Source organism: Physeter macrocephalus, chromosome 11, assembly GCF_002837175.3.
Source record: "Physeter macrocephalus isolate SW-GA chromosome 11, ASM283717v5, whole genome shotgun sequence".
In the NCBI taxonomy this organism is placed as follows: domain Eukaryota; kingdom Metazoa; phylum Chordata; class Mammalia; order Artiodactyla; family Physeteridae; genus Physeter; species Physeter macrocephalus.
This window is the reverse complement of record NC_041224.1, coordinates 84,391,005-84,418,834: the sequence shown is the minus strand read 5'-3', so window position 1 is coordinate 84,418,834 and position 27,830 is coordinate 84,391,005. Positions and strand designations below refer to the sequence as shown.

General features: G+C 40.4%; 1 protein-coding gene across 1 annotated transcript in view; it reads right to left on the bottom strand.

Annotated features, from left to right (window-relative positions):
- Positions 1-27,830, bottom strand: part of LOC102984766 (A-kinase anchor protein 13-like) — a 48,139-nt gene that overhangs the window by 9,488 nt on the left and 10,821 nt on the right. Inside the window, exons 3-4 of the mRNA XM_028495094.1 lie at positions 25,161-25,457; positions 15,230-15,413 (exon numbers count right to left, since the gene is read on the bottom strand). Coding sequence (XP_028350895.1) covers positions 15,230-15,413; positions 25,161-25,457 — 481 coding nt within the window. The remainder of the gene's footprint in view (positions 1-15,229; positions 15,414-25,160; positions 25,458-27,830) is intronic.

Below are 27,830 nucleotides of genomic sequence, written 5' to 3'. Positions count from 1 at the left end.
CCGCGGAGCGGCTGGGCCCGTGAGCCATGGCCGCTGAGCCTGCGCTCCACAATGGGAGAGGCCACAACAGTGAGAGGCCCGCGTACCGCAAACAAACAAACAAAAAAAACCTCATGTCCAGATCACACCTCACACGAACTAAATAAAAATCTCTAGAGGTGGCCCTGAGGCATCAGTATTTTTTAAAGGTTCCCAGGAGATTCTAACGTATAATTAGAATCCCCATGTGATTCTAATGTGCAGCTAAGGTTGTAAAACACCACATTAAAGTAACCTACAGGTCCCAGTTCATTTACATAAGTATAGCTAAGGCTAGCAAGACTGCAATGAATACTAGAGTTGTTAATATATCCTTTGACCTAATTATACAGTTCCCTGGAATTTATCCTATATAAATAATTTAACAGAAATAAAAATCAGTAAGTAAAAAAATGAGGCTCACTGCAGCATTCATTAGTTAATTTCTGGGTTTTTTAAGATTAAAATTAACATTCAATGTTAAATGGTTTAAATACTCATGATAAACAAAATATTTTAGATGGCCTAAAAGATAATTATAAAGACCAGAGAAACAGATTAAGAGTATGAAAAAGTGAAAATATATTAGAATAGAAAACAGAATATCAGGTGCAACTATTTAAGCAATTCAATGCAATGTGGGAGGTAATATCTGATAATAAAATAAACCTGTCTTCTGGTGGCAGCATTATGAATAATTTTGTTACATAAACTTAATTGTTTTAAAAAAACGCTAATTCTTCCCTCCCTGTTATCTTTCTTGCTTCTGGCCTAAGTCAGAAGACAGAGGCAGCTTAGTGCAGGCATCGTCGAGAGTTGCATCAAGGGAAAATGGAGATATAAACCACAACACAGGGACTTCCCTGGTGGTCCAGTGGTTAAGAATCCACCTTCTGATGCAGGGGACACAGGTTCGATCCCTGGTTGGGGAACTAAGTTCCCACATGCTGCGGGGCAACTAAGCCCCCGCACCACAACTACAGAGCCCATGCACTCTGGAGCCTGCGTCCCACAACCAGAGAGCCTGCGAGCTGCAACTACTGAGTCTGCGCACTGTGGAGCCCGCATGCCACAACTAGAGAGCCCGTGTGCTGCAACTACTGAGCCTGCGTGCTGTGGAGCCTGTGTGCCACAACTAGAGAGCCTGCATTCCACAACTACTGAGACCAAGTGCCGTAACTACAAGCCCACGTGCCGCAACTACTGAGCCCGCATGCCACAACTGGAGAGAAGCCAACGTGCCACAACTAGAGAGAAGTCCGCACACTGCAATGAAAGATCCTGCGTGCTGCAACTAAGACCTGACACAGCCAAGAATAAATAAATATTTAAAAACAAAAAACACAACACAGAAGTCTCAGCTTGGACTCTGATACAGTTACATTTAATTCATCCCCAGAACAACATCAGACACTTCAAATAGATCTTCAGCTAAGAAGCAACCCAGATGGATCAATCTCTACTCACTCAGTAATGCATCCTCTCTTTCTCAGCCCCCTCACTTCCCAGATGACTTTAGGTCAGCTAAGGGATAGAGATTTCTATTTAAATATTACTGGGTTTATCCTTATATAAAGATAGATTGATCTCTCACAGAACTTATGATTCTCTGCCTATTCCATGACAGTTATTGGCTTAATACCTACTTATGTCCTTTGCCTACAAAGTGCCTGATGTTACTTAATGAGAGTAAGAAACACAGGCACGTGGGAATTATTTTGAAAGGGAGAACATTATCACTGTTGACTAAAATTAAATTCTAGGTTGGGAAGAGAGACAGAAATGCTTACAAAATAGTCTGAAACTTGGGAAGAAAAATAGAACTGTATGAAGTAACTTCAGACTGATGACAGAAAACAGATCAGGAAGAAAAGTCCAATATCCAACTATTAGAAGAGAGGTAATATGTCTTTAAAATGTTAGTTTCTTCTTCTTTAGCTTTCTCAAGGAGCAAACACACAAACAAAATCAAACAGCAACCTTATATGTTTACCGACTTAAATAACCTATTCATGATAGAGGGAAAGGAACGCACATCCATTTTTTCCAATCTTATTTCTGACAAGCACTTGCAACTCAGTATGATAGAAAGATTAAGAGCTAAATATGAATCCCAAACTCCAATGTAATGGTGACCATTAAAATCAGTTGAGTAACAGGCTTCCAACAGTGAAGATTCCATGATTCTACAGATAAGCTATTTGTTCTACTTATAGAAACTGATAACTTTAATACAAGTCATCACTCTGTAAACTAGCTTTTCCAGTTCAGGAAAAAGAAAAAGAATTTTTGTTCATTAATCTGGGCAGGACTCTTATCTTCAGACATGAAGTTCATTTGACTTTATAGCAGGTTACTGTCATTAAAATTTAAAAAAAGAACCCATACTTAAGTCCAATAAGCTTCTAAAGATCTTGTGTATTTTTATAAACCCCACTGCCCTTATTCAACACTTTTCATAATTCAACTGATGAAATGGATTAATCTTACTTAGAAGCAGTTAGATAAGTAAAATAAGTCAAAATAAACACTAGTCACAGACCAGATGTGAATTTTTTCAGGTCTCCTCTAAGTTGCTACTTTTGCAGAAACCATAAAACATTGATCTACTCTCCCTGATTACAGCACTATACAATAAGTAGATTAAATGTGTCAGACGAGAACTTCTCAAACTATTTATGAATTTCCAATTCATCACAGAAATAAAAATTCTAAAAATTATTAGAAAAACAAAACTTACAAGATAACAAAAAACTTATGCCCAAAGTTTTAATAGATTCAATAGACATATAATTACTCTGTCAAATTACTATTAAAAGTTTCTAAACACATACACTACTCTCATTATACATTATACTGATCTCATCATGGACCAGTGACAAAGAGTTGGCAGATCAGTCCTGATTCAGGGCCTCCCTCATTTTGAACAGCAGTGTGTTATACAACAGAGATCCTTCCAGACTGCGAGGAACCACATCTTACATTCTTAACATCTAGAGACCCTGTAGAGGAGGTAAGTGGCAACAGAAAGAAAAGTCATGGCATAGACTAGAATATGGAATGTGGTACCAGCTACAGACCCACTGGACAAATTTCCTTTTCTCCCAAGGTATACTTCACATCGGCCTGGAAAAGCTGAAAACTAACTCAATAATATTCAAGAGTATTTTAAAAGTTCAATCCCAAACAGTGTTTATAATTATTATTTTTAGAAAATCAAAAGCACCTAAAAAAATCCACTTTAACAGACACGTCACAAAGAGCTTCTGTAATTTACTGACATGATTTCCTTTAATCAAATGTGAAATACAGGAAACTAATCACTGTACATAATAAAAATGATACAGTTGATCCTTGAACAACATAAGTTTGAACTGCACAGGTCCCACATATACATGGATATTTTTCAATAAAGACATATAGTACTACACAATCTGCAGTTGCTTGAATCTGAGGCTGTGCAACTGCAGATACGGATGGCCAACTATGGGACTTGAGCATCCATGGATTTTGGTATCAGTGGCAGGTCCTGGAACCAACCCCCCGTGGATACTGAGGGACTACTGTACACTGTAAAGCAGTACCCAGCTTTTCAGAGCTCTTTCATTATAAATATCATTTGTAATATTCCAAGTGATAAGGCTGATGTTCTGCGTGTAGACGGAGAACAAAGTTCGGGTAAACCAACCAAGGTTTCACAGAGCTAAGGGCTGAATGAAGGTTAAAACACAATTTTAAAAATTCATTCCAAGCAATCTATTCCTAGGCAATTTAGTATAGTAACATTAATGAGCTAAAAGAAAAGCTACAAGCTAAATGTTTCTTTAGATTACCCTTAAAAAAGGTACTAAGAAGTATCCTACTGAACACCTGTATCTTAACAAACTCATTTTCATATTAGCACATATTCTCTAAAATGGTATATGTATAAAAAGATCCCAGAAGATATTTACAGCATAAACATAGAGAATTTTAACTTACTCTGTACAAGTTTAAAATGAAAATCTAAATCCTATTAAATAGGAGGGAACTGGGTTACATATGTGGCAATTACAAAAATACTATTTCTCAATATATGAAAAGCTCTGTATGAATACTTGTTTTCAAATGTTCATATACATATTTTTCTATTGCTAAATAAAATGTTACCAAAAGTCCATTGAAAAGATAACACTACAGATGGTATGCCACTGTATTACAAATGCATTCTACCTGGAATTTGGTCTTCTCTATGTTGTTCTTAAGTTCATATTTCAAGATATTTTAAAAAATCATATTTTCAGAAAATGAATAGTCTAGGTTATATATTTTTTCATTTATTCATTCAAACATTCAACAAACATTCATGCAGTATCTTTTATGTTTCTAGGTACAAGAAATATACTGATGAATAAATAAGACAGCCAAGCTTCCTACCATAATGGAACCTATAGTATAGAGGGGTATGATTCCAGTTAGAGGTAAGTGCTTTACAGAAAATAAAGCAAGGTGTTCAGCGCAGAAAATTCCCTGGAGTGGAGACAGTGGCTTCTGAAGACAGGTGTCAGAAAAATCTTTCAGGAGATAAGGCAATTGATCTGAATCATACAACAGAGCCAGCATGTGGAGTTTACTGGGACAGAATGTATCAGGCAAAGGGTACAGCAAGTACAAGGAGCCTGAGGTGGCAACCAGCTGGCCAGTGCAGTTGGGGCCAATGTAGCTGTACAGAGAAAGCAATGGAAATAAAGAGAATGTTATGAAATGAGGTCTGAGAGCTGTACAGAGTTTGGATCTCATGGAGCTTTGCAGATCATGTAGGAACCAGAATTTTATTTTGAGTGGGGTGAGAACATATTAGAAGGAGGAAGCCAAAGGGGAAAAAACCAAAGAATGAAACCAACAATACTAGTACAATTAGTATGGTACCAGGTGTATATTACTGACTTTTAATCCTTACAACCAATTTGAGGCAGGCATCAGTGTATTTCCATGTTTCATGTGAGGACACTTAGGCTTAAGGAATAACTTGCCCCAGTTCACAGTTAGTAAGTGAAAAGGCCAGAACTTGTACCCAGATCTAATTCTAAAACTTCTGTACCTCTTTACACTATCCACAGTAATACTTACCCTCTAACAGTTTCAAACTATGAGTACATATTCAAATTATGCAAATTCTAAGTCTGATATAATGTTTATCAGAAGCTAATCAGTTATATTGGGTTTTCTGTTATAAATTTTATAATATCCACAGCAAGTTTTCAACTGTAGAAAAACACAAATTAAGACGCCATTCCTCAGAGAGAGGATTACATCATCCAAACTGAGTATCCATAGCTGGCCCAAAACCTCAAGGTTTATGTATGTGGTACAACAAAATTCAATAAGCTCAGAAGGAATTTCAACTTATTTCCCAGCATTCCGGTTGTTATGCAACAGTCAACAACCAATCAACCTCTGCCTTCTTACCTTGTCTAGCACGTTGCAACTCAAGAAGAAAGTTCAGTTTGATGCTAACGTACATGTAAAACCCTGTCAAATCAACTGCAGAGAAAAACATTTTTCCGGTACTAGTCATTTAGGCGGAACCTCAAAGATACTTGCTAAGATACAGCAAAAAGCCAGATCAAATGGCAGAGAATAAACAATGAAGGTCAACAATGCAACAGTTTGGAAGCTGATACTCACTTATGGCTGCCCAAGCACCACGAGTATCGCAAGCCCATCCTATTTGGGTCCTGGCTTTAACAGCAGAGGAAACCCAGCCAGGTCAGCCCTCCCAAAAGGCATGTTTTGCTGAGTCTACGTCTGACAGGAACTGCAGCACCTAGTTCCTTATTTGAGGGTTACAGCAATATCTTCCATGAAACCACATCACCCTAACAGTGCCAAACCTCAAGGAGTCCTACAGAATCAACCACAGCTCCACTGAGATGGAGTGGGAGAAGCTAAATGCCAGAAAAGGGGGAGGGAGGGGGTGGGGAATCGCTGATCCACCTCAAAATGAACAGGAGGCTACTGCCTTAGGTGTCAGTAGGGAACTCACTGCTAGACTAGTTATGCATTCACAAACATGCAGATTCACTAGAAATTTTGGCACTGATACTGGCAGTTTTTGTCCTCCCTCCTTCCTTTTTGACATAGTACTGCCACTCTGCCCTTAACAGCTACAATGGGATGAGCGCAAAGGAAAAAGAACACATAATTTGAACAACTACTGTGCATCAGCAATTTGGTACAAATTCTATGCTGTTAAATAATTTAAAACAAAAGTTTTATAAGGCAATGGTTAGAACACGAGCTGGAAAGTCAGACAGACTTGGTTTGACTCCACACTTTAACACCTGTGGGATCTTGGGCTACTTACCCAAATTTCTCTGCAACTCAATTTCCTCATCTGTAAAGTGGGAGTGACTAGGTTTGCTGTGAGGTCAAATGACCTCGAATGTAAAGTGTTACCAGCATAGCGTTTGGCTCTCCCAAAGTGCTCAATAAATTGTGACTATATGGGACACCAGGGTTGGTGTAACTCTAATGAGCAAAGCAGAAGGCCATTTCTGAGTATTAGACGTTTAAAAAGGAAAAAAAAAAAAAAAAAAAGGCACAGAGACCTTGTTTTTGGAGTAACTGTCAGGCAGCCACCCCTAAATCTCCCTACCACTAGAAGAAAACAGGACTCTAATTCCCTGCTGTTTCACAGGATAGCGTTACAGTTGCAGGGTGAGTTTGACCAGGAAAAAATACATCAGAAACTGGATGGTGGTGCAAAGAGATGTCATATTCATGTAAAGCTGAGTGACCATCTCATTTCCAATGAATCTTCATTCCTAGCTCTCTGAATAAAGGGACATGCTAAAGTTCCTAACAACTTTACAAGCATGTTCTCATTTAATCATAACAGACCTATGAGGAGCATGCTATCATCTCCCATTTTACAGATGAGGAAACTAAAGCTCACAGATGACAAGCAATAGGGATGCACTCAAGTTCAGCTCTGCCATTTTTTAAAATATTTATTTTTATTTTTGACTGTGTGGACTCTCTAGTTGTGGTGTGGGGGCTTAGATGCCCAGCACGTGGGATCTTAGTTCCCCGACCAGGGACTGAACCCGCGTCCCCTGCATTGGAAGGTGGATTCTTAACCACTGGACCACCAAGGAAGTCCAGCTTTGCCATTTTTAAGGCCAAACAGTTGAATGCCTACCAAACATGTATGTGATCAACGATCAAGTACATAATTTAAAGTGCACATCTCCTTATCTGCTTTTGATGCAAAAATTCTAATGACCACTTAAAGCATAAATGTGTATTTACTATAAGAGTAAAACACTACAATAATTAGTGTTTGTGAAAATTGTTAATGCTATGCACAATACAAGAGTGTTTCAAATGATTAAATTAATAGAGAAATAGCTTGACAGTTAATATAAATATTAAGAGAGTGCAGTGGCTAGATAACTTTACGAAGATCATTTTACCTTTTCTGAGCCACAACTGTTTATAAAAATTTAAATGATATAAGGAAGAATTACAGAATTATAGATATTACATTATATTTTTAAAAAACCTAATTTTGATTAACTTTTTGTTAACTCATTCGTAACATTAAATAAACATTCACTAGAATAAATGTTTTAAGCTGTACATATCTCTTTCCATTTAAACCAAGTGTCCTTCAAGGGAAAATTCTATTTGTAAATTATTCACATCTTAAAAGAAAAAAAATTAAAAGCAGAATGTCAACACTGCCACCTCCAAATTTACGAGGAGAAATGGCCAAAACCATGTATAACAACTAAGACAAATCATCCTCAATCCAGATATAAATGTATTAGAAAAAATGTATTAGAAAAAAATGAGGTACCTCAAATATGTTTTGGTTTTGCTAACCAAAAGTCAAAACAACAGACTTTACTAAGACTACTACAAGGATATAACAATATACAGGCCATGCCTCCGTATCCACAGGGGATTTGTTCCAAGACCCCCCATGTATATCTAAATCTGTGGATGCTCAAGTTCTTTATATAAAATGGCATAGTGTGTAGTTATAAGTGTATATGGACACTAAACATTTGAACAAAACCTTGTCAAAATGATTGTTTTACAATGCTAAACAAGTTCAGCAGCTCAAGTACCTTTGAGATTCAATAAATCAAGAATCCTAAGTACAAAATTCCTCTTAGAAAACATGTTCTGGAAAAACTTCCCTGAATTATAATCTTCTATCACCCACCTGGTTAGAGATACTAATGCTCCAGTAGAAAGTGAGTGTGCTGTTAATGAATCGAGAGCAATCTAGAAGCTGGTAATGCTGAGAAATCATTGTTCTTTCACTACAAAACTTTTAAAATAAGACTATTAAATCTTAATAAACATACAGAATTACATTTTATACTATTCCATATTTATTCCTGTATGACACAACTTCACTCTATACTGGTGGTATTCAGCTTTGGCCACATACTGATTTTAGCCAAAATGTTTATTCAACAACCCTTATTTTTTTCCTTGCTTAAAAATCATTTTTATTTTTGTTAACAATAAATGCAGGTAAAATTTTCAAGTCACTCTTTCTAGTGGTATGCCTTGAAGGAAATTTCAGAACTGATCAAATAATGTGTAATATACTAAAGGTTTGTGTTTTTTAGAGGGCAGAAGGTGCCAAGTGATCCTTCATTTTCTCACATACACCTATCAAGTCCTATACTCCAGGTTCACGTTTACTTCCAACTGGGTCTGTAGTGAAGTCAGAAATACTTTCAAAGATCACATGCTGTTGCCATAGAGAATTTGTTACCACAGGTTAAGCTGTGTAACTTCATAACTCTGAAGAATACCTCTGAGGCCTAAATGTTACACCAAGAACAAACACAGGCTGGGGCCATTTGTGCGCATACAGCAGGGAGAAAAAAGAACCGTACGGTAGGAACCACAAGACATATGAAATGACTTTGTTATTCCAACCAACTTCCAATACCCACGCATCTTCTTAGAAAGCCCAAGACAGTGTAAAAGGCCATGGGTTTTGGATTTGTAACCTGGTTCAAATTACTGCTCCATAACTTACCAGCTATGGTGATCACCTTGTGACCTGAGGATAACATGCCCACCAGCAAAGGGTCTGGGAGAGGAGAAAACCTGAGAATTTGCACAAAATGCCTAACACAAATACAATAAATGGTAACTAGCGTAATTGTTAAATAAATACAAACATTATCCTCAGAAAATACATTTTTCAATTTTCCAGCAGGTTGCCAGATAGGGCGATCCTGAGATTAGTAGTTGAATGCTTTAAAAAAAACTACGAAATGTCAAAATTCTTAAAATGCTTCAGTGAGAAATTTACCAAAAAAGGGGGGGAAAAGTCACTGAAAGTCAGATCTATGAATCATTGTAATTAAATTAGTTTGGTTATAAGTCTGACAATGTTACCAAACATACCTCCCCACAAAATTCTATTAAAAGAGTTTAAAAACAACCAAAGACAGGCTTGTGAATAATGGCAACTTACTAACTATATGGCCTTGGGCAATCTAGCCTCTCTGGGTCTATTTTCTCATCTGTAGAAAAATACTAACTGTATTAACTATGTCTTAGACGTTTCCTGAGAGGTTTTAAATAAGAACACATGTAAACCACCAATGCAGCAGGTAATCAACATTCAGTAACTGTTACTGCCCTCCTCCTCTTTCTAGTTTCCACTCAGTCCTACCACCTTATCTTTACCAAAACACAAAGATCCAGATCTTACAATGAGAAAGGAGGATGAGTGGATGGATAAATGGATGGATGGATGGGTAGGACTTAGGCCGGAGAAATGTAAAGTTAAAAAAAAAAAAAGAATTTTTTCTCTCTGGCCATTATTTTGAAGATAAGTTTGTACATTTGTTTCATCCTTTCCCCTCCTAAGCAAAAGCAAAGGCTCCAAACTTGTTTTACACCAGATGGGCTACTTAGGACTCACTTGTCTAGTACCTCAAGAGAACCCTAAAAAGGCAACCACTATGTTAACAGAACATCTTGCTCAACAGAACTCGGTTCCATTGTGAAATATGTACACTTGAGTACTAGCTACTCTACCATCTGACCCTGACCCAGGTTTCAAGGGCAAATGTGTCAAAAGAAGGACTTGGGAACTACAGACACACTCTTTGAGAGGGGCCAATACTGCATGCTACAATAATAAACCACTGACTGAGAGCCTAGTGTTCGCCAGGCTGGGTCTGTGCTCTGCATATGCACACGGGTCATCTCAACCTAAGCAGATCGTTCACTGGACTCTGAGCCTGAGCCTGGTTTGTAGCCTTGTGATGTTGGGCAACTCACTTTACCTCTCTGGCCTCCGTTTCCCTGATTATAAAACAGGGATAATACCACCGACCCACTCATTAGGCTGTCGGGAGAATCAAAATGTAAAAAGACAGCCTAAGGGTAACCAAAAAGTTTTAAAACCATATGATGGGTAGTACAAATGTAAGAATTTTAGTGAGGATCTTGTTCTCCTCAGGAAAGTAGAGGCTAGGACTAAATGGAAAGGCTGTTACCCTTTCCTAATTAAGTGCTGTTCATCCAGTATCCCAGGGGCCTTTTCCCAAGTCTCTTTTCTTCTGTCAAATTTTTGTAGAGGGAAGAATATGGGCCTTGGAATTCCACAGATGTGTGTGTACTAGTAGCTCTACCATTTCTATAAAGCCTGGCTAGTTACTTCAATTCTCTGAGCCTCCATATTTCATCTGTAAAACAGATAATACATATTTCAAAAGGCTGTAATAAGCTTAAAATGAAACATTATGTGTAATGTACCAATCATGACTTCTAGTGCATTGTAGGCATTCAACAAATAAAGATTTGTTGAACTGATACGGAAAATGAGATGAAGTATGAGGACAAATACTTTAAAACTTACTCTTAGGGCAAATAAAATATTTTAGCACTTTTATGTCAACACTAGAGAGTTGACATTCTCCAAAGATATACTCTTCCTGTAAGGGTAACAGCATTGTAAATGATTCCTTACCAATCTAGAGCTCCTAGTTCCACCAACATCACAGCATGTATCAGAGAGCCAAACTAATTTTTTAAAGTGTTATCTATTACACAAGGGAATAATTTCAAACTCTTATTAAAAAGGGATGTCCAAATGCTGCCTGAAAATACTTCAAGACTGTGGCCATATTTTCTTAATGTATGAAAAATTGATACAGGCCTAGAAGGAAAGGAAAATTAAGAAAAGAGCAATAATATACAACATTTATGTCAGTCACTGTTTTATGCCCCCCTCTCACTGAAATGTTATGCATTCTTTTGTTCATTTCTCAAAGCAACCCCCTGAAGATAGTCTTCTTATTCTTTCCATGTTACAAACAAGGCACTGAGGAGGTTAAGTGGATCACCCAAGATCACGTCACTCCACAAGAGGGAGACCACGGAGTCAAAACTAGCCTGCCTCACTACAATTCTCCCAACCTTTCTACTAACTGTAATTCACAGAGAACTACAATAAACATTACAAAAAGAGATAGTGTAACCAGATCAATCAATGGGAATGTGAGTTTCACTGATCAGTGAACTATCATTTCACTGATTTTATGACTACATAGGAAACTTTCACATAGAGCCCCTTAGAGTTTAACAAGGTATCTGCACAAATCTCACTTGGTTCTAACGACCTAATGATGTCAACAGACTAGATATACTATCCATAAGGAATGAGAAACATGAGACTCAGAGTGGGTAGGTGACTTTTTGTGAGTCACACATTCTACTAAGTGAGGAAACTTAGACTTTAATTAAGTTTTTCATCCCTAAGCAATTCCACCATACTATACTGTCTCTCTTCAAGCTGAAATATTTATAACCCCTACATTTGCTCCAGGAAATAACCATAATCTGTGTGACAAATAAACCCTAATTTTTTACACTGTACACACCCAGCCCTTAGTTAGCATTCTAGGAAGTAGACATAATTATCCTTTTTTAAAAAAAAAATCAGATGAAGACATTGAAGCTTAGAAAGGAAAGTTACTCAATGTGACCAAAGTAATACAGCTAAAAATGGCAGAGCTGAAATGCAAGCTTATGCTTGACTCCAAAGTTTGCACACTTTGCCATTACCAGGAACTGCCTCTCAATCTCAGCTCTAATGAGTGACCCAGGTCCTAAGATTTCTTATTTGTCATATGTGAGTGAGATATCAGGCAGCATCTGGCTCTAACATTCTCCTGTTAGATGGCTCCAATGCAACACTCATCTAATATCATCACTTCCTAGCACCCTAAACTAAGAGCCTGAAGACTCGGGGTCTCTCCCTACTCTACCCATCGCTAATTAAGGGACCTTGGGCAGGGTGTTTAACCAACTCCTCTTCAAAATGTGGGGGATGACTGTGCATCTACCTAAGAGCAGAAGGAGGTGCAGGTGTTCTGGGTACTCTTCCAGGACTAAGATTTCTCAGGCAAAACTCGTTAACATTTGTGTTTAAGGTGAATTTTCAGATCACAAATGCATCCATATTCATAATGTAAATCAAATATAAGCTAAAGCAAAAGAGCTATAAGTCAACAAAATCTCTCTCTTCCCTGTCACTGAACGAAGTGAAAGTTAACAGTTTCGGGTTACAGAAAAGGGGAACTGCCAAAAATGTCCTAAATAGAGTTCCCTAAAGACATGAGTCTTATTTAGAGAAAACTACTTCTTCTAAGCACAGGAGAATCAATTCTCACATAGAAATGACTCAGTTTATCAAAATGGACTACCTAAATAAGCCTTAGGCACACAAACACAAAAATAACTTGGACCCTAAGAAGCACAATGCCCTCTCTTCCCCCCCCGCCTCAAAAAAACCAGCGTAAGCAGCAAAGAATTAAAACAACAAATTTATTTTGGGAGACGTATAAAAGGAGTAAAATAAACTTGATACTTCAGTTAGGGCTGGAACAAATGTAAAGTGTATATGCTTCAATTAATAAATGTAAAGTGTATATACTTCAATTTCGTATTAACTGAAAAGAGAGGATAAGAGACAGGCCTATATGAAAATTTTCAATTTGAAAGGAGGGAGGGGTAAGAACACCCAAGTCTAAAGATTTTAGTGAACTACTAGAAAGATATCAGTATATAGTGGAGCAACTCTTAACTTTCCACAAATCTCTTTGTGAATTTCACAAAACAAACCCTTTATTCAGAAACACACGTGCATAAACTTTTACCTGTAATTTCAAAGGATGCAGATCCCATGAAGTCTACTCTTGGGTTCTTTGACTCCTACAGGTGGAAGGCGCTCTGGACAGCCTCTTAGGAGATATGACTTCTGTTTCTGGCCCTGCCACCTTGTCATTCTAATCCACTCAGTTTCCTCATCTGTTAAAGATGATCTTTCCTGACTTCATGGTTGAAATTCTAGCAAAGTCTACTGACATCACAGTAAGAGCGAAGGATTTAGGAAAATCACCACCTGATCTTTTTTAAAATTGTTAATTACGACCCTGCATTTTTTTCTAGGTTGCAGAACAATAACAGCCAGAAGAATCTAAGTTCAGAGCTAGACCTGCAGCAAGGTGCTCCTACTCTCCTACTACAGTCCTCTATTAGAAGACTTCTCAAGTTGGCTTTCCCTTACCCATTCCCCTTCAAAAGGAGCTAAGTTGCTCTCCAACATGTAACAGAGGTAGCAAACTATAAAGCAAGCCAAAAACTATTCTCCAAGAACAAACACACTCTAGTTTCCTTAAAGCTGTGCTGTAAGAACAGCCTTGTGACATCCTCACCCAGCATATAATGAAGCTGTTGTAATCACTATTTCCCCATTTGGATGGCAATCCTTAACCAACTCTGCTTCCCAGCAAAACCTCTAAGCTCTAAGATTGAATTTAGAGAAACTGCACTTGAACTTCACGATAGTCATACTGAGATAATTGTTTCAACTTCTGGGAAGAAGCCTGTCTTCCTAAGGCCATGAGGCAAACAAGCAGAAGGAATCAAATCACTGGCCAGATGGGAAGTACAAAGGAATGGAACATATCACTCTCTGGAATACTGTCCTAGGAGAGCTCAAGTATCCAAAGCTCATCTGAGATGAGGTGTGCCCCTCCTGCCGTCACTGTATCTAGAGCACCCATCAGAAAGCTTTCTGCAAAGAACCTTCTGTCTGGCTTGACTGGGGAAGTTATAAGCATGGCAGATAAAGAAAAACAAACAAAAAACCCCTATTTATATAACACTAAGTATCATTACATTCTGCGATCTCTTCTTGGCCCTTCCAGATCCCCCCTCACACACAGCTTAAAATAGTAAAAGAATAAAATGCAACTAAATTAAGTCTAACATGGGCAAAATATCTGAGAATTTGGGAATACTGACTTAATTTACAAGGATCCTTCAAAAAATAACATAGATCCAATGGGATTGATTCTTGTTTAGATTATGTGGTGGAAAAGATAATGACGACCATAAAGCAATAAAAAATCATTAAACAAGAGAAACTATACTTGAAATTTTCTGCCTTTTATAATATTCCAATGAAAAGTGTTGGCTGTCATAATGCATTTATTTTTCTATTTATTGAAGAAAAAAGAAAAAAGAACTAATGTTTTGACTAACAACCTTCCTTCAAAGGACTCTCTATAAAGAGTCAGAATGTATAACAATTGAACCCACAAACACATAGACAGGATTTCCTACTGCACATTTCCAGGACAGCTCAGTTGCTTTTTACTGCTACTCATATGAAGAGACCACTGCTCTCGATTTTATTTATAGAAATTACATTCAAACCAAAACTCAGTGTTCAGCATACTTTCCATAAGCAATTATTAAAGTATTTCTAGTTAACTCTTTCAAAGCTTGAAGACATACCAGAAAGAAAAGTATATGGTACAGCAAAACCATTTCCTCTTGTACTAAACCGGGAAAAACTGGATACCTTGGTAATGGAGTGCTACCCCTACAGACCAGACTTATTCTGAGTTTTCAGTAAAAATTAAGAGGCATGAAGCAGTAAGGTCAGGGAAACAGAGGAGAGGAAAAAAATGGGAATATGACTTACTTGTGTTACTCTCAGACAATGAAGTCGTGAGCGGGAGCAAGCTTATAAACCTCCAGCAAAAGGCAAGGAACAGAGCTGAGGTTTTAGTTCCTGGCGAAGGCTGGAGATGCCAAGGGGGCAGGGTTACTATGAATCGGGGGTGGGGCTGGTGCTGAGAAGAAGGAAATGGGGAGAAGGAGCACTTACTCAGTTAGAAGCCTGTGCAGCTTGTGATAACCCCGCTCCAAGGCCAAGCTCACAGGGGTCGCTCCTTCTTGGTTGTGGATGCTGAGAGCTCCGCGGCCACCTGGCTTCTGCAACAGGAACCACGTCAACCTCAGCAGCCCCAGCCGCGCAGCAAAATGCATCAATGTCTCTCGGGGGCCACCATCTGCAGATGGGGGAGAAAATGAAAATCAGTGAGGAGAATGTGAAAACCCAAAGTAAACAAACAAAGATGGTTCAGGTAAACACCACTGCCTCCAAGCACCTAAGATCCTCAAGTTAAGCCACAACATACAACATGAACAATTTTCTTGTGGCAGAGTAGAATCAGCTCTCAAAGACAAAATGAAGCTAGAAAAAATATAAGAAGCAAAATCTCCAATAGGAGACAGTCCTACAAAAGAGAATCCATTTCTATATTCTGATTTAATGCATTTGTTCAACAAATTTATACAGGCAGATTTTAAGGGTGACTGTACTACACATGTTCTTTTCCAGAAAAGAAAAAGAAAGAAAGAAGTGAATGCAGCCTCATAACATGAGGATCGGGATCCAAGGGGAATAGTTATTGGGGCTTAGACGGGTATATCAAAAAGGGTGTAATTACTTAAAAAAAAAAATAACACCCAGAGAGCAGTTGGCTAGTTAAACACTAAAAACAGGTTCTGCTTGTTAAGTACACACAGGTCTTTTTATTCTCCCACATTAAGGGCAAATCAAATTGCTGGCACAGTCAGCTTTTTTGGTTGTTTAATGAAAGAAAGAAATGCATCTCCAGGCATAAGAAAGACTAACTCTGAGATGATATGCTAACACCTTCAGAAAGAAAAACATGTGTCTATTTCACCTGAGGTGAAGTCAAGGCCCCTGCTTGGTACTGAGTCACTCTGAAAGTGACAGAGGGGGCTTCCCTGGTGGCGCAGTGGTTGAGAATCCGCCTGCCAATGCAGGGGACACAGGTTCGAGCCCTGGTCCGGGAAGATCCCGCATGCCGCAGAGCAACTAAGCCCGTGCACCACAACTACTGAGCCTGTGCTCTGGAGCCCGCGGGCCACAGGTGCTGAAGCCCGCGTGCCTAGAGCCCATGCGCCACAACAGGAGAAGCCACGGCAGTGAGAGGCCCACGCACGGCGGTGAAGAGTAGCCCCCGCTCGCCACAACTAGAGAGGTGCCCATGCGCAGCAGGGAAGACCCAACACAGCCAAAAATAAATAAATAAATAAATTTATTTTTTTAAAAAAAGAAAGTGGCAGAATGAGGAAGGGCTTTGGAGTCAGACAAATCTGGGTTCAAATTTGGCATTTACCATCATGTGACTGGGCATAATCCATTTCAGTTCTCTGAGCTTCGCTCTCTTCATCCCTAGAGGGGGGTACCACACCACCTCACTCCCATGGCTGCGGTAACAAATCAGAGGGGTAGGTGACATGCTAGTGAGATGATGGCCTGTAGCAGGCACTCACTGAATAAACGTTGGGCTCCTTTCCTCCCCACCCCCTTTCTCTGTCCCTCCCAACTTCCAATCACATTCTAGGTTCACTGGCAACACTCTCCATGCCTCGGGCATCCTCTTGTGCCCAACCTGTTAAGGCGGGAGCTACAGCTACCCCAAGGCTTCAGTACACAGCCCACGATGCTGGCTTACTTAACCACAGGGAGCACCACTCAGAGTCTGGAAACAGAATGGTGCCCTGCAGTTGTGCTTGCTTTCATCCCCTCAGCTGAGCTAACATCGCTCATTCTCCGTGGCTTCCCACAGGTCTCAACTTCCTGAGCATTCTCAGACTTCTTGGACCCCAGTGTTTTCTCCTTACACTGAAGTCCCCGATGCTTCTGTACATGAGCAGCACGGTAAGAATGAAGGCATCTTTGACCCTGCAGTTTTACACGAACTGCACTGTCTTCTAACGTCACATGTGCCTTAGTCTTGTCTCCTTACTGCCGGGGTAAATTTCCTTGGAAGCAAAAACTATCTTTCATATTTTACACTTTCCCTATAGAACTCTGCACACTGACTAATTCAGGATTTATATGATGTTCAGCACAGGCACAGGCTGGAAAGACATCAACACTACAGAAGAAACCACTGCATGTGTAGGTACAAATTTTAATAATCAACAACTCAGAGCAGGTGGCCAGGCCGGACAAAAGGACAGAAAGAACCTTCAGAAAAGATCAAATATCACCATCTGACTTGCGCCTTACAGTTGTTCACAAGCACTCTGACATCCTTATCAAATACAAAAAAGCTAATAAGGTACTGCCCAGGAACTAGGTGATTTTTTAGAGACTAGCTAAGTCCGGTCTCACTACCTGACACCTCCTTAAAGTAGTTTCCTCTACACCCCCGCCCTTTCTCATCCCCTACTTGCTCTGAGTCAGCTCAGCCTTCAAGAGTAGAGTTCCAACACCAAGCGGGGGGAAAGTGTGGGTGGCGGGTGGTGGTGGTGGGATGAATTGGGAGATTGGGATTGACATGTATACATTAATATGTATAAAATGGGTAACTAATAAGAACCTGCTGTATAAAATAAATAAAATTCAAAAAAAAAAAATCTCACATTCTTGGTGGGGGAAAAAAAAAGAGTAGAGTTCCAATAACAAGGTCATACTCCTGCTCCAAGCTGGCACCCCAATTCCAGCACCTGCAGGCTCCCAAATCTCATCCTAACGTCCTTAGCAGCAGGTGCCACATCTGCTTTTCGGTCACCCCCTCTCTGCAATCAACAGATAATAAGAAAAGTAATATCTGGTGAAGACTAAGTGCCGTGCACTGGGCTAAGCGGTTCGTATTCACTTTTTTCATTCTCACAACAACCCTGTGAGGTCTCGTTATCCTCATTTTGCAGACGAAGACAGGTTAATAACTTACCCACGGCAAAAAATCATCAAGATTTGAAAATTCTTGTCTTGGGTCTAGAAACCATACCCTCTCCACTACTCCACCCCATCTCTTTTTGTAAAAATCAATCATGCAAGCATCCTAATGCTGTAGTTTAAAAAGTACCTTCTCATGTTTTCCTCCAAAAATAATTTTCTCTTACCTAACATACCTTGCATCATTGCTTTTGTTCCTTTTGTCTCAGTTTAAAATCCAGAGCACCTACAATTTAGAATCAACCTCTTTTCTCGACTCTGTTTCTTTCTCTCTTGTGATCTTTGTGTTTTCCCTCTATATTATGAGAGCTACTCAACTTTGTTTTTCAGGTCACTAACTGCATTTCCTATTATGTCAATTGGGTCCTTTACCCCAATTTGAATTTAATTATGCTCTGGGATTCTGGATGTCCTTGCATCATTTAAGCCAACTCCCTTCCATCTTTGCCCTCATCGTGATGGCTTTTTTGCAGTAATTAAAGTGCCTAATCAGTTGATTTAATAAGGAAGATTATCCTGGCTAATCTGGGTAGGCCTAACACAATCAGTTGGAAGGTTTTAAAAGCAGGGCTGAGATTTCCCCTGGAGAGAGAAGAAATCCTGCCCGAGGAGGACAGAGTCAGGCTGTGCTCATGGAGTGCCATCCAGCTCAGGATTTCCCCTTCCTGTCTGAGGATGACAGCTTTGGCTCGTGCTGGTGGGTTTGAGCTTGCCCGTGATGTTCTCTTCCACTCTTACCCTACAAATTTTGGACTTGCTTAGCCAGCCCCCACCATTGTGCAAGCCATTCCCTAAAACAAATCTTAATACATATTTTCCTACTGGTTCTGATACTCTGGGTGACCCTGACTGACAAAATCATTAAACTTATTTTTCTTCTTGTTGCTTCCTTCGCCTTCCTTCCTATTTTATAATAGGTCTGACGTCTTCAATCTTTTAAAGGACAAATGGCAAAGCTCTTCTAAATTTTTCTTTGGTTTCTTAACGAAAATAAGAGTCTTCCATCTGAATATTCATGATACTTTTCCATTTCCTTTATGCTATAGTGTTATTTCATAGGCCATATGTTGGTTGGTTAGTTTTCCTGTTTAACAGTGTTCAACTGGAAAAATCTCTCTGTGGGCCTAGCTTCCCACGGACAAGGTAGGAGAAAATGTCTGAAGACCTGCTTACTATCTGCTTGTATGCTGGAAGCACCCCTCCACGCATTCCCTCAGCTCTGCAGAGAAAGGTGCTGGGCCTCACAGGCATTAAACCGTGAGAAGCTGGCGAGATGGCTGCACCTTTTCAAGTTGTCAGATTTTCTGTCTAAGCAAAACATTCTAAGTTCTGTGAACAAAATAGTATTCAAAGGCTACAGGTACTTTTCCTACCCCATCGATCCACCCTGCTCACAGGACTCTCTGACTGTGTATCTACGAGACTTCAAAATCACCATTCTTTCTACTATTCTGTACTACTTCTTAAATAAACCTCAAGTCCCACATGATGCAGGAATTCTCACACCCCGTGGGGAAGGGAAACAGCAGGCCCATGTGAGAAACGGGCATCTGGAAAAATGACACCTGTAATCTTGTGACAGAATCAAGGTTTGAGAGGGAACAAAACCTTTTGGAGTTAAAGTGCTGCCATTACGAGGAACCACTTGTCCTGGAGTCAATCCCTTAGACTATTACAATATATAATTAAAATATCTTTAAATATTTTATTATTTTCTTTTTTAGCAGCTACGATAGCTTAAAAACATACAAAATTACTAGTGGGTGTAGCTAAGGAAAAATTTTCATGGAAAGCTATCAATCTGGAAAAGGTGTGGGAACTAAAACACTAAATGATTAAGATTGTGGTTCTATTAACCAACCTCAGATGTAAAGAACTGAGAACACACAGACTGCTTTTAGTGCAGCCTGGCTTAAACCTGTCTCATCCTTCTCTCCATCCAAATTTCTCTATGTGGGGAGGGTTCCCACCCCAGAGGTGATTAGATCTTCTTTTCATTTAGTTCTACAACACCATGACTAAATAAGAATGCAGATTTCCCCCAGGACCTTTCTCCTCTTTGCTTTCTTCAGAGCAAGTCCTCAAAGGCCCACCCTTTGTTACCTGAGAGTTATGCTGATTGCTACAGTACAAGGGTCTTTCAGGGGAAAAACCATCCTAATTCACCATTTCACTAACCACAGAGGCACTGAAGAGCTGAGACAACTAAGTGAAACTTGGTAACTCAGAGGAAAGATATTCCAACCCCACCATTCACCCTCCACCCAGACGAATCCATATTATTTGCCTTTAAGGCAGAACTAAGGCTAAAAGTACAGTGCTTTATGTAACTAGGGGTTAAAGAACTCTTGGAAGAATAAAATGGACAAATTCCCTCTTGCTGATGTTTAAAGTAAGGACTGCCTGTAGAAATAAGCTTAAAAAAAAACAGTCTCATTCTGCTTCAAAGAGGTTTTTTTTTTTAAGTGCTATATACTGTTTTATCCTTTTATAGAACATGTCACTTTCCCTCATCAGAGCTCATCAGTGTTTTGTCTCCAAAAGGTTACTGGACATTGGTCATGGTACATTAAAAATGAAGAGCCTGCAAAGTAGCACACACCATTGGATATATTTTCCTCCATTTTACAGATGAAGAAATTGAGAAACAGAGAGATTAAGTATTCTGCACAAACTCTTGCAATGAAGCCCGGATATCAACAAACTGACTCTGCAGCCTATGCTCTTTCTACTTGACAATATCAAGCCTAAGCCAAGAGTTCTTAACATCATGTTCACGCCTGAGGTTCAGGGAGACTGAATCCCTGAAACAATGTGCAAATTTTTGCAGGTAGCCCCTATGTATACTTTTTCCTAAGGAGAAATCCAAGCTATTTTCAAAGGAGTCACTGACCTGAATAAAAGTTTAAAAGCACTACATCTTAAATGATTAGAGTGGGAGGATTAACCATAAATCTTACATGACTCCTTTGTACAAGTATTAGGCTGGAACACCTGTAAACATCCTAGCTTTCAACAGCAAGTAGTCCTGTTATATAACAAGGTGCCCTATTTAGCTGCATGATTATCCCAGGCAACAAGCTGACTTCGTACCTTCTTCCTTTAAACACCTTTAAAAAAGCATCTGAGGCTTCCCTGGTGGCGCAGTGTTGAGAGTCCGCCTGCCGATGCAGGGGACACGGGTTCGTGCCCCGGTCCGGGAAGATCCCACATGCCGCGGGGCGGCTGGGCCCGTGAGCCATGGCCGCTGAGTCTGCGCATCCGGAGCCTGTGCTCCGCAACGGGAGAGGCCACAACAGTGAGAGGGCCGCGTACCGCAAAAAAATAAATAAATAAATAAAATAAATAAATAAAAAAGCATCTGATGTGCAACTCACTGCTGTAAGCAGAGTGTTCCTTTGCATTTGTCCCCCCCAACAGCAAGCAAGGACCTCTTAATTGATGCTATTCAGCCTTAAAATACCCACTGCTTGCAGATTCTAATCCACAATTAACTGAACAATTTCAACTGCAGAATGTGAATCCAGCACTTGAAATCAGACTCCTGATCCCAAGGCGGACAGGTCCATTAGTCCCTTGCATGCATTTCACCTTGTAAAGTATACAGTAAACTTGTTCAATTTCTTTTGTTCTTTTGTTTTTAGTTTATGTACAATAAAGTTCACTTTTGGGGGGTGTACCGTCCTATGAGTTTGAGCACATGCATAGATTCTTAAAACCACCACCACTAAGACACAAAACCATTTCAACACCCAAAGAATTCCCCCATGACACCCCTCTGTGGTCAGACCTTTTCCCTACTTCTAGCCCCTGGCAACTACTAACCTATTTTCTGTTCCTACAATTTTGCCCTTTCTAGAGTATCATATAAATAGAATCACAGAGTAAATAACTTTGGAAACTGACTTCTTTACTTAGTGCAATGCATTTAAAATGCATTCAAGTTGATACACATGTCAACAGTTTGTTCCTTTTTTATTGCTGAGTAGTATTCCATAGTATGGATGTACCACAGTTTGTATACATAGTCACCCGGTGAGGGAGATCTGGGTTGTTTCTAGTTTGGGATGATTATAAATAATGCTGCTACAGGCACATTTGTGAAAAGATTTTTTTGAGTAAATATAACTTTTCATTTCTCTAGGACAAAGAGCCAAAAGTGGGATTGCTGGGTCATATAGTAAATGTACATTTAACCTTATAGGAGACTGCCAAACTGTTTCCTGGAGTCGCTGTATTATTTTGCATTCCCACCAGCAATGTATGAGATGTTGTTCTGCATCCTTGCCAGTGCTTGGTATTTTTAATTTTGGTCTTCCTAAAAGTGTGTAATGTCACGTTACTGTGGTTTTCAGGCATTTCCCTAAGTGTTCAAATTTGATTTAGTCTTTACTAGCACTGCTTGAACAATTTTGTACATCAGAAACTTCAGAAGCACATGGAAAGACTATAAAATATTAAAGCTGGCGAGCTGCCTATTAAAGACAAAGATGCTAAGACCCAGAGAAGGGAAGGATATGCCTAAAGTCTCAGACCTGTGCTTTTCTAACAGTTCTTTCTAATCATGTGGCGTGAACCAACTATCCAATTCCTGTACCCTCTTTAAACAAGACAAAGCAAAACCACACAAAATAAACTTTAAACCCCACAAATAACTAATGAAATCCTTTTTGATACAGATTGATAAAGGGCAACCAGAATTATCATTCTGATCACAACACAGAAACAGCATGAGCTAGGTTTCCAAACATTAGATTTCTGAAAAGGTGCCCGTGCCCTGTATAATGGCAAATATTTTGATCTCTAGATCTCAGCAATGCAGAGGTTTCTTAGACGTTGTATTAATAAGAAAGGAAAAGGGACAAGTGCTTTTTCCCTTCATTTCAGAGTCCACGCTTTCTTTTGTATTTTACCTGGCAGGAGGGCCCCGGTCGTTACCTTGACAGGAAGCCCCTCATAGAGAGGGACATCATTCTTGCAGCTGATCACCACCTTAATGGTTAAATTCAGTGGGTTTAAGGGAGCCAAAACTAGCAAACACCTCCTCACCATTCTTCCATGGGAGGAAGAACACAGTTACTTGACAGGTCTGCAGGAGCAGGAACTGAGCATGCCCCTGGCTCAGCTCCTCTCAGCGCTTCTCCTCAGGATCTGCTTGCCTGCGGTGGGGCTGGGGTGGGGGGGTGACTTCTGGGTGCTCCCCTACAGAACACAATAATCAAAGCTGGTGGACGCTGAAGGGCAGTCCTGTGATTGTCCAGCTCTTTCAGAAATAAAGTAGAAAGGATACGCAACCCCTTCCGGCAAGCGGTCTGAAGTCAGCCTTTCAATCTAGCTTTTGTCAGGAAAAAGGCAAACATTTTAAACTCTGTGTAACTCCTAAATCTTTCCATGATTTGCACTCAGGAGGGAAAGATGATGTTATTTATTGGACTCCAGGTCTATGTTGCTTCATTAAATACGTGTGTGTGTATGTGTGTATGCACATACATATATATTCACAATATATAGTAGATGTCATGTGCCACAAGAATAATTACATAGGAAATCCCCTGTCTGAATAAGTAGAACATAAATAGACACTACATCAGTGTTTTCTAAAAAAGTAGAGCCCTTCCTTCAATGAACTCTCATATGGAGAGCCAGTAGATAAAATAAACAAGAGTGAAAATACTCTGGTTAAAAATGTGCGGGATTTTCCAGAGCTCAGCCTGCTCTCGTGCTGCCCCCCAATTACTTCCCAGTCTTTTCCTTTCCTCCAACTTCGTGGACTCTCTAGAGAACTTGAGAAGACAATAAGGAAAACCCTGCTTTGATAATTAAATATGAAAGAAGTATCCCAAGTTACTCTGCTACCCTCCTCATGAAGGTCAGGTCTCTTTCTACACACAGGACATCAAGCCTGAAATCTGGGCCCATGGAGGGGCAACATGCCAACCTCTACTTTATTTTGTGGGGTTTTTTGGGGAATATTATTTATTTTTTATACAACAGGTTCTTATTAGTTATCCATTTTATACATATTAGTGTATATATGTCAATCCAAATCTCCCAATTCATCCCACCATCACCACCGCCACTTTCCCCCCTTGGTGTCCATACGTTTGTTCTCTACATTTGTGTCTCTGTTTCTGCCCTGAAAACTGGTTCATCTGTACCATTTTTCTAGGTTCCACATATATGCGTTAACATACGATATTTGTTTTACTCTTTCTGACTTGATTCACTCTGTATGACAGTCTCCAGATCCATCCACGTCTCCACAAACAACCTAATTTTGTTCCTTTTTATGGCTGAGTAATATTCCATTGTATATATGTGCCACATCTTTATCCATTCTTCTGTCGATGGGCATTTAGGTTGCTTCCATGACCTGACTATTGTAAACAGAGCTGCAATGAACATTGGGGTGCATGTGTCCTTCTGAGTTACGGTTTCCTCTGGGTATATGCCCAGCAGTGGGATTGCTGGGTCATTTGGTAATTCTATTTTTAGTTTTTTAAGGAACCTCCATACTGTTCTCCATAGTGGCTCTATCAATTTACATTCCCACCAACAGTGCAAGAGGATTCCCTTTTCTCCACACCTTCTCCATCACTTGTTGTTTGTAGATTTTCTGATGAAGCCCATTCTGACCGGTGTGAGGTGATACCTCACGGTCGTTTTGATTTGCGTTTCTCCAATGATTAGTGATGTTGAGCAGCTTTTTACGTGCTTCTCGGCCATCTGTATGTCTTCTTTGGAGAAATGTCTATTTAGGTCTTCTGCCTATTTTTTGATTGGCCACCCTCTACTTTAAACGAGAGCTGCCAACGACAATAGCGAGCTCTCTCTGGGGTCATTTCACTGCAAGAACAGGACTAACAGCTCAGCTGAAGAACCCAGGAGAGAGGCCACCGAGGTCACTCCACTACAGTAACTGCAAGGTCTATTCAGCCACAGTGGCAGATGTGAAGACAATCGCCATATAAAAGCAGCCCCATCCAAAAACACAAGAATTCCAAATTCAGAGACTGTGGGTCACTGAAGTTCTTACCATGCGAAGTTGCATCTGTTCCCAACACATTCCACTCCGCTGGCAGCTTCAGGTGCCTGAACGCCAGGGAAACCTTCTCATCAAGGGAATTCACGTCCGTAGACGGGGGTCCTGACCGATCCAGGAAACGGGTGAAGTTCAGAGCCTGCTGATTTCCAGCACTGGTTGCCAGGAACTGGGCTGCATCATAGGCCTCGTCCTGGATGAACCTGAAGTCTTCTTCTGCCACCACAAACACAGGCAGGCCCTCTTTGGAAGCACAGAGCAGCACCTTCACCGTCTCGCAGCAGTCATGACCTAAGGAAACACACGCAGCAAGGAAAACAGGATTAGAGCCCTCCTCCTGAAAGGTGGACACTGCGGGGTGAGGGGGTGCTTTTCGGTTCTTCCTGCGTGACATACAAGCTCCCCTTCCTAAAACAAACCTCTCCTTCCTCTGAGCTCTAACAGCAATCTTCCAAAACTCCAAATCTTCTTAAAACTCCATTTCCAACTCATTTTTACAATTGCTATTTGCAAATATGAATTGGTTCCCCTACCAAACAACAAATAACTTTGTATTCCAGCTGCCACGATGCCCAGCATAGTGTTTGGTACTAACAGTCTCTGAAAATCTCAATATACATTGAACTACAGTGGTTCAGTTTGAACAAATTAAAGAATGAAAGCTGAAGGACCTTGCAAGGCCTAGCGTACAATGGGAAGTCTAACCCTTCCCTAACTGCGCTGGATCCGAAAAGCCAACAGGGAAAAAGTCACTCATACAGGTTACATGGCAGGAATTGTAGATGCCCCAGAACCTGCCTCACTTTCACCACAATACAACTGAGCAACTGAGGAAGCACTTGGAAAAGTACAAAACGACTTGATTTTATTTTACTATTATGAAGCAATTCAAGGCCTAGAAAATAACTTTTGCTCTGAGATACACGTTCTTTCCTGTAACGTAAAGAGAACTTCAATCAAATCACCTAGGTCACCCAGGGATGACACAATGCTGTGGCTAGAAACCTGGCTGAGGAGAAGCAAGCATGCCAGAGACTACAGTGCCCACTGTCCAAAGGGGCAGAGACCTCACGAGCTGCAACACTGGCAGCAAGCTACGTGTCACCTCAAAGACCTCTGCTCAAGTAAGATCAGGAAGGTTTAACAGCAGTGTTTCCCGTGGGGAGGACTTCCTGGAGAATCAGACTTTCTCTGGGTTTTCAGCCTCACAGAACTAAGTATTTCCAAGATATAGAATATTCATCAAAACACGTTTTTCCTCAACTAGCTGGAACTATGCTCCTAACATCATCGTTTCTTTCATAAGTATCTTTCTGATGAGAAAAAAGAAAAGGAAATGGAGTTGATGCTTCTGTTTGAGTTGCTCCCCCTGGTGCGCTGCCTGATAAACGGCAGGCACCTGAGGCCTGGGCTGCCCTGAGCCCACCGACACGCACTGACCGCTTCCCAGCAGCAGGATGAGGAGGAGGGTCCCTGAATCTGGCTCTCCAGACCATGGGCACAGCCAAGCGAGGCTTCACACTTCACAGAACAAAGTAAGCTTTCTGCTGTCTTTTTTTTTTTTTTGCGGTATGCGGGCCTCTCACTGTTGTGGCCTCTCCCGTTGCGGAGCACAGGCTCTGGACACGCAGGCCCAGCGGCCATGGCTCACGGGCCCAGACGCTCCGCGGCATGTGGGATCTTCCCGGACCGGGACACGAACCCGTGTCCCCTGCATCGGCAGGCGGACTCTCAACCACTGTGCCACCAGGGAAGCCCCTTTCTGCTGTCTTTGAAAGAGAAAACAATTATTTTTTTCCACATGACCAGTGAGGGTAATAATAGATTTTCCACATATACTTTTTCCCCAGGTGCCTCCTTAAGCTTTTACTTTGTGACAAAAGAAATCTCTCCCTGCTGTGTAATTTGAGGATGGTAACAAGTATCAATACTTACTAAACAAGAACCTACCACATACCAGGCATCTGACATGTCATTTTCCCTACACAACAAATTTATGAGGTGTGTATTGTCCTCACATTACAGATGAGAAAACTGAGACTTCAAGACGTAATTTGCCCAAATTTACACACATGTGAAGAAGCAGAATCCATCATTCAAATTCAAGTCTGATGCCAAAGGTCATGGCCTATTATATCATGATGTGAAAGTTTTGTAACACATTGCTTATAGATAAAGAGGGAAGGGTGACAGCTACGTCCCTACCTGCGAGGAGCCCAACACTTGGAATGACAGGCCAGTATGACTATTAAGCAAGAGGAACAGGTCCATCAACCACCAAGATCAGTCTCCACACAAACGCGTAACTCCACCAAGGTGCTCCCAACTGCATTCCCAGTTGAAATCCTTCCATGAAGGCTGTGGGAAAGTGAAGCATCCTCTGGCATGCATGCGTGCACACATGTGCATGGCGGTGTGTATACACCCATGTTTGTATTTCAATTCAATAAATATGTTGAATTTATACATCTACTATGTGAAATGAAATTAGAAAAAAAGAATCTTAATCTTTCTTTGAAGGGCAGCCAGCCTAGTTACATAAGACAACAACATCAGGATAAACAAATCAACTGATTCAGGTAATAAAGCTTTGGGTGTTTTTCTGGCAGAAAGTAGTTCTTCTAAACTGTTCTGTAACATTTAACGACTAACATCTGGGGAATT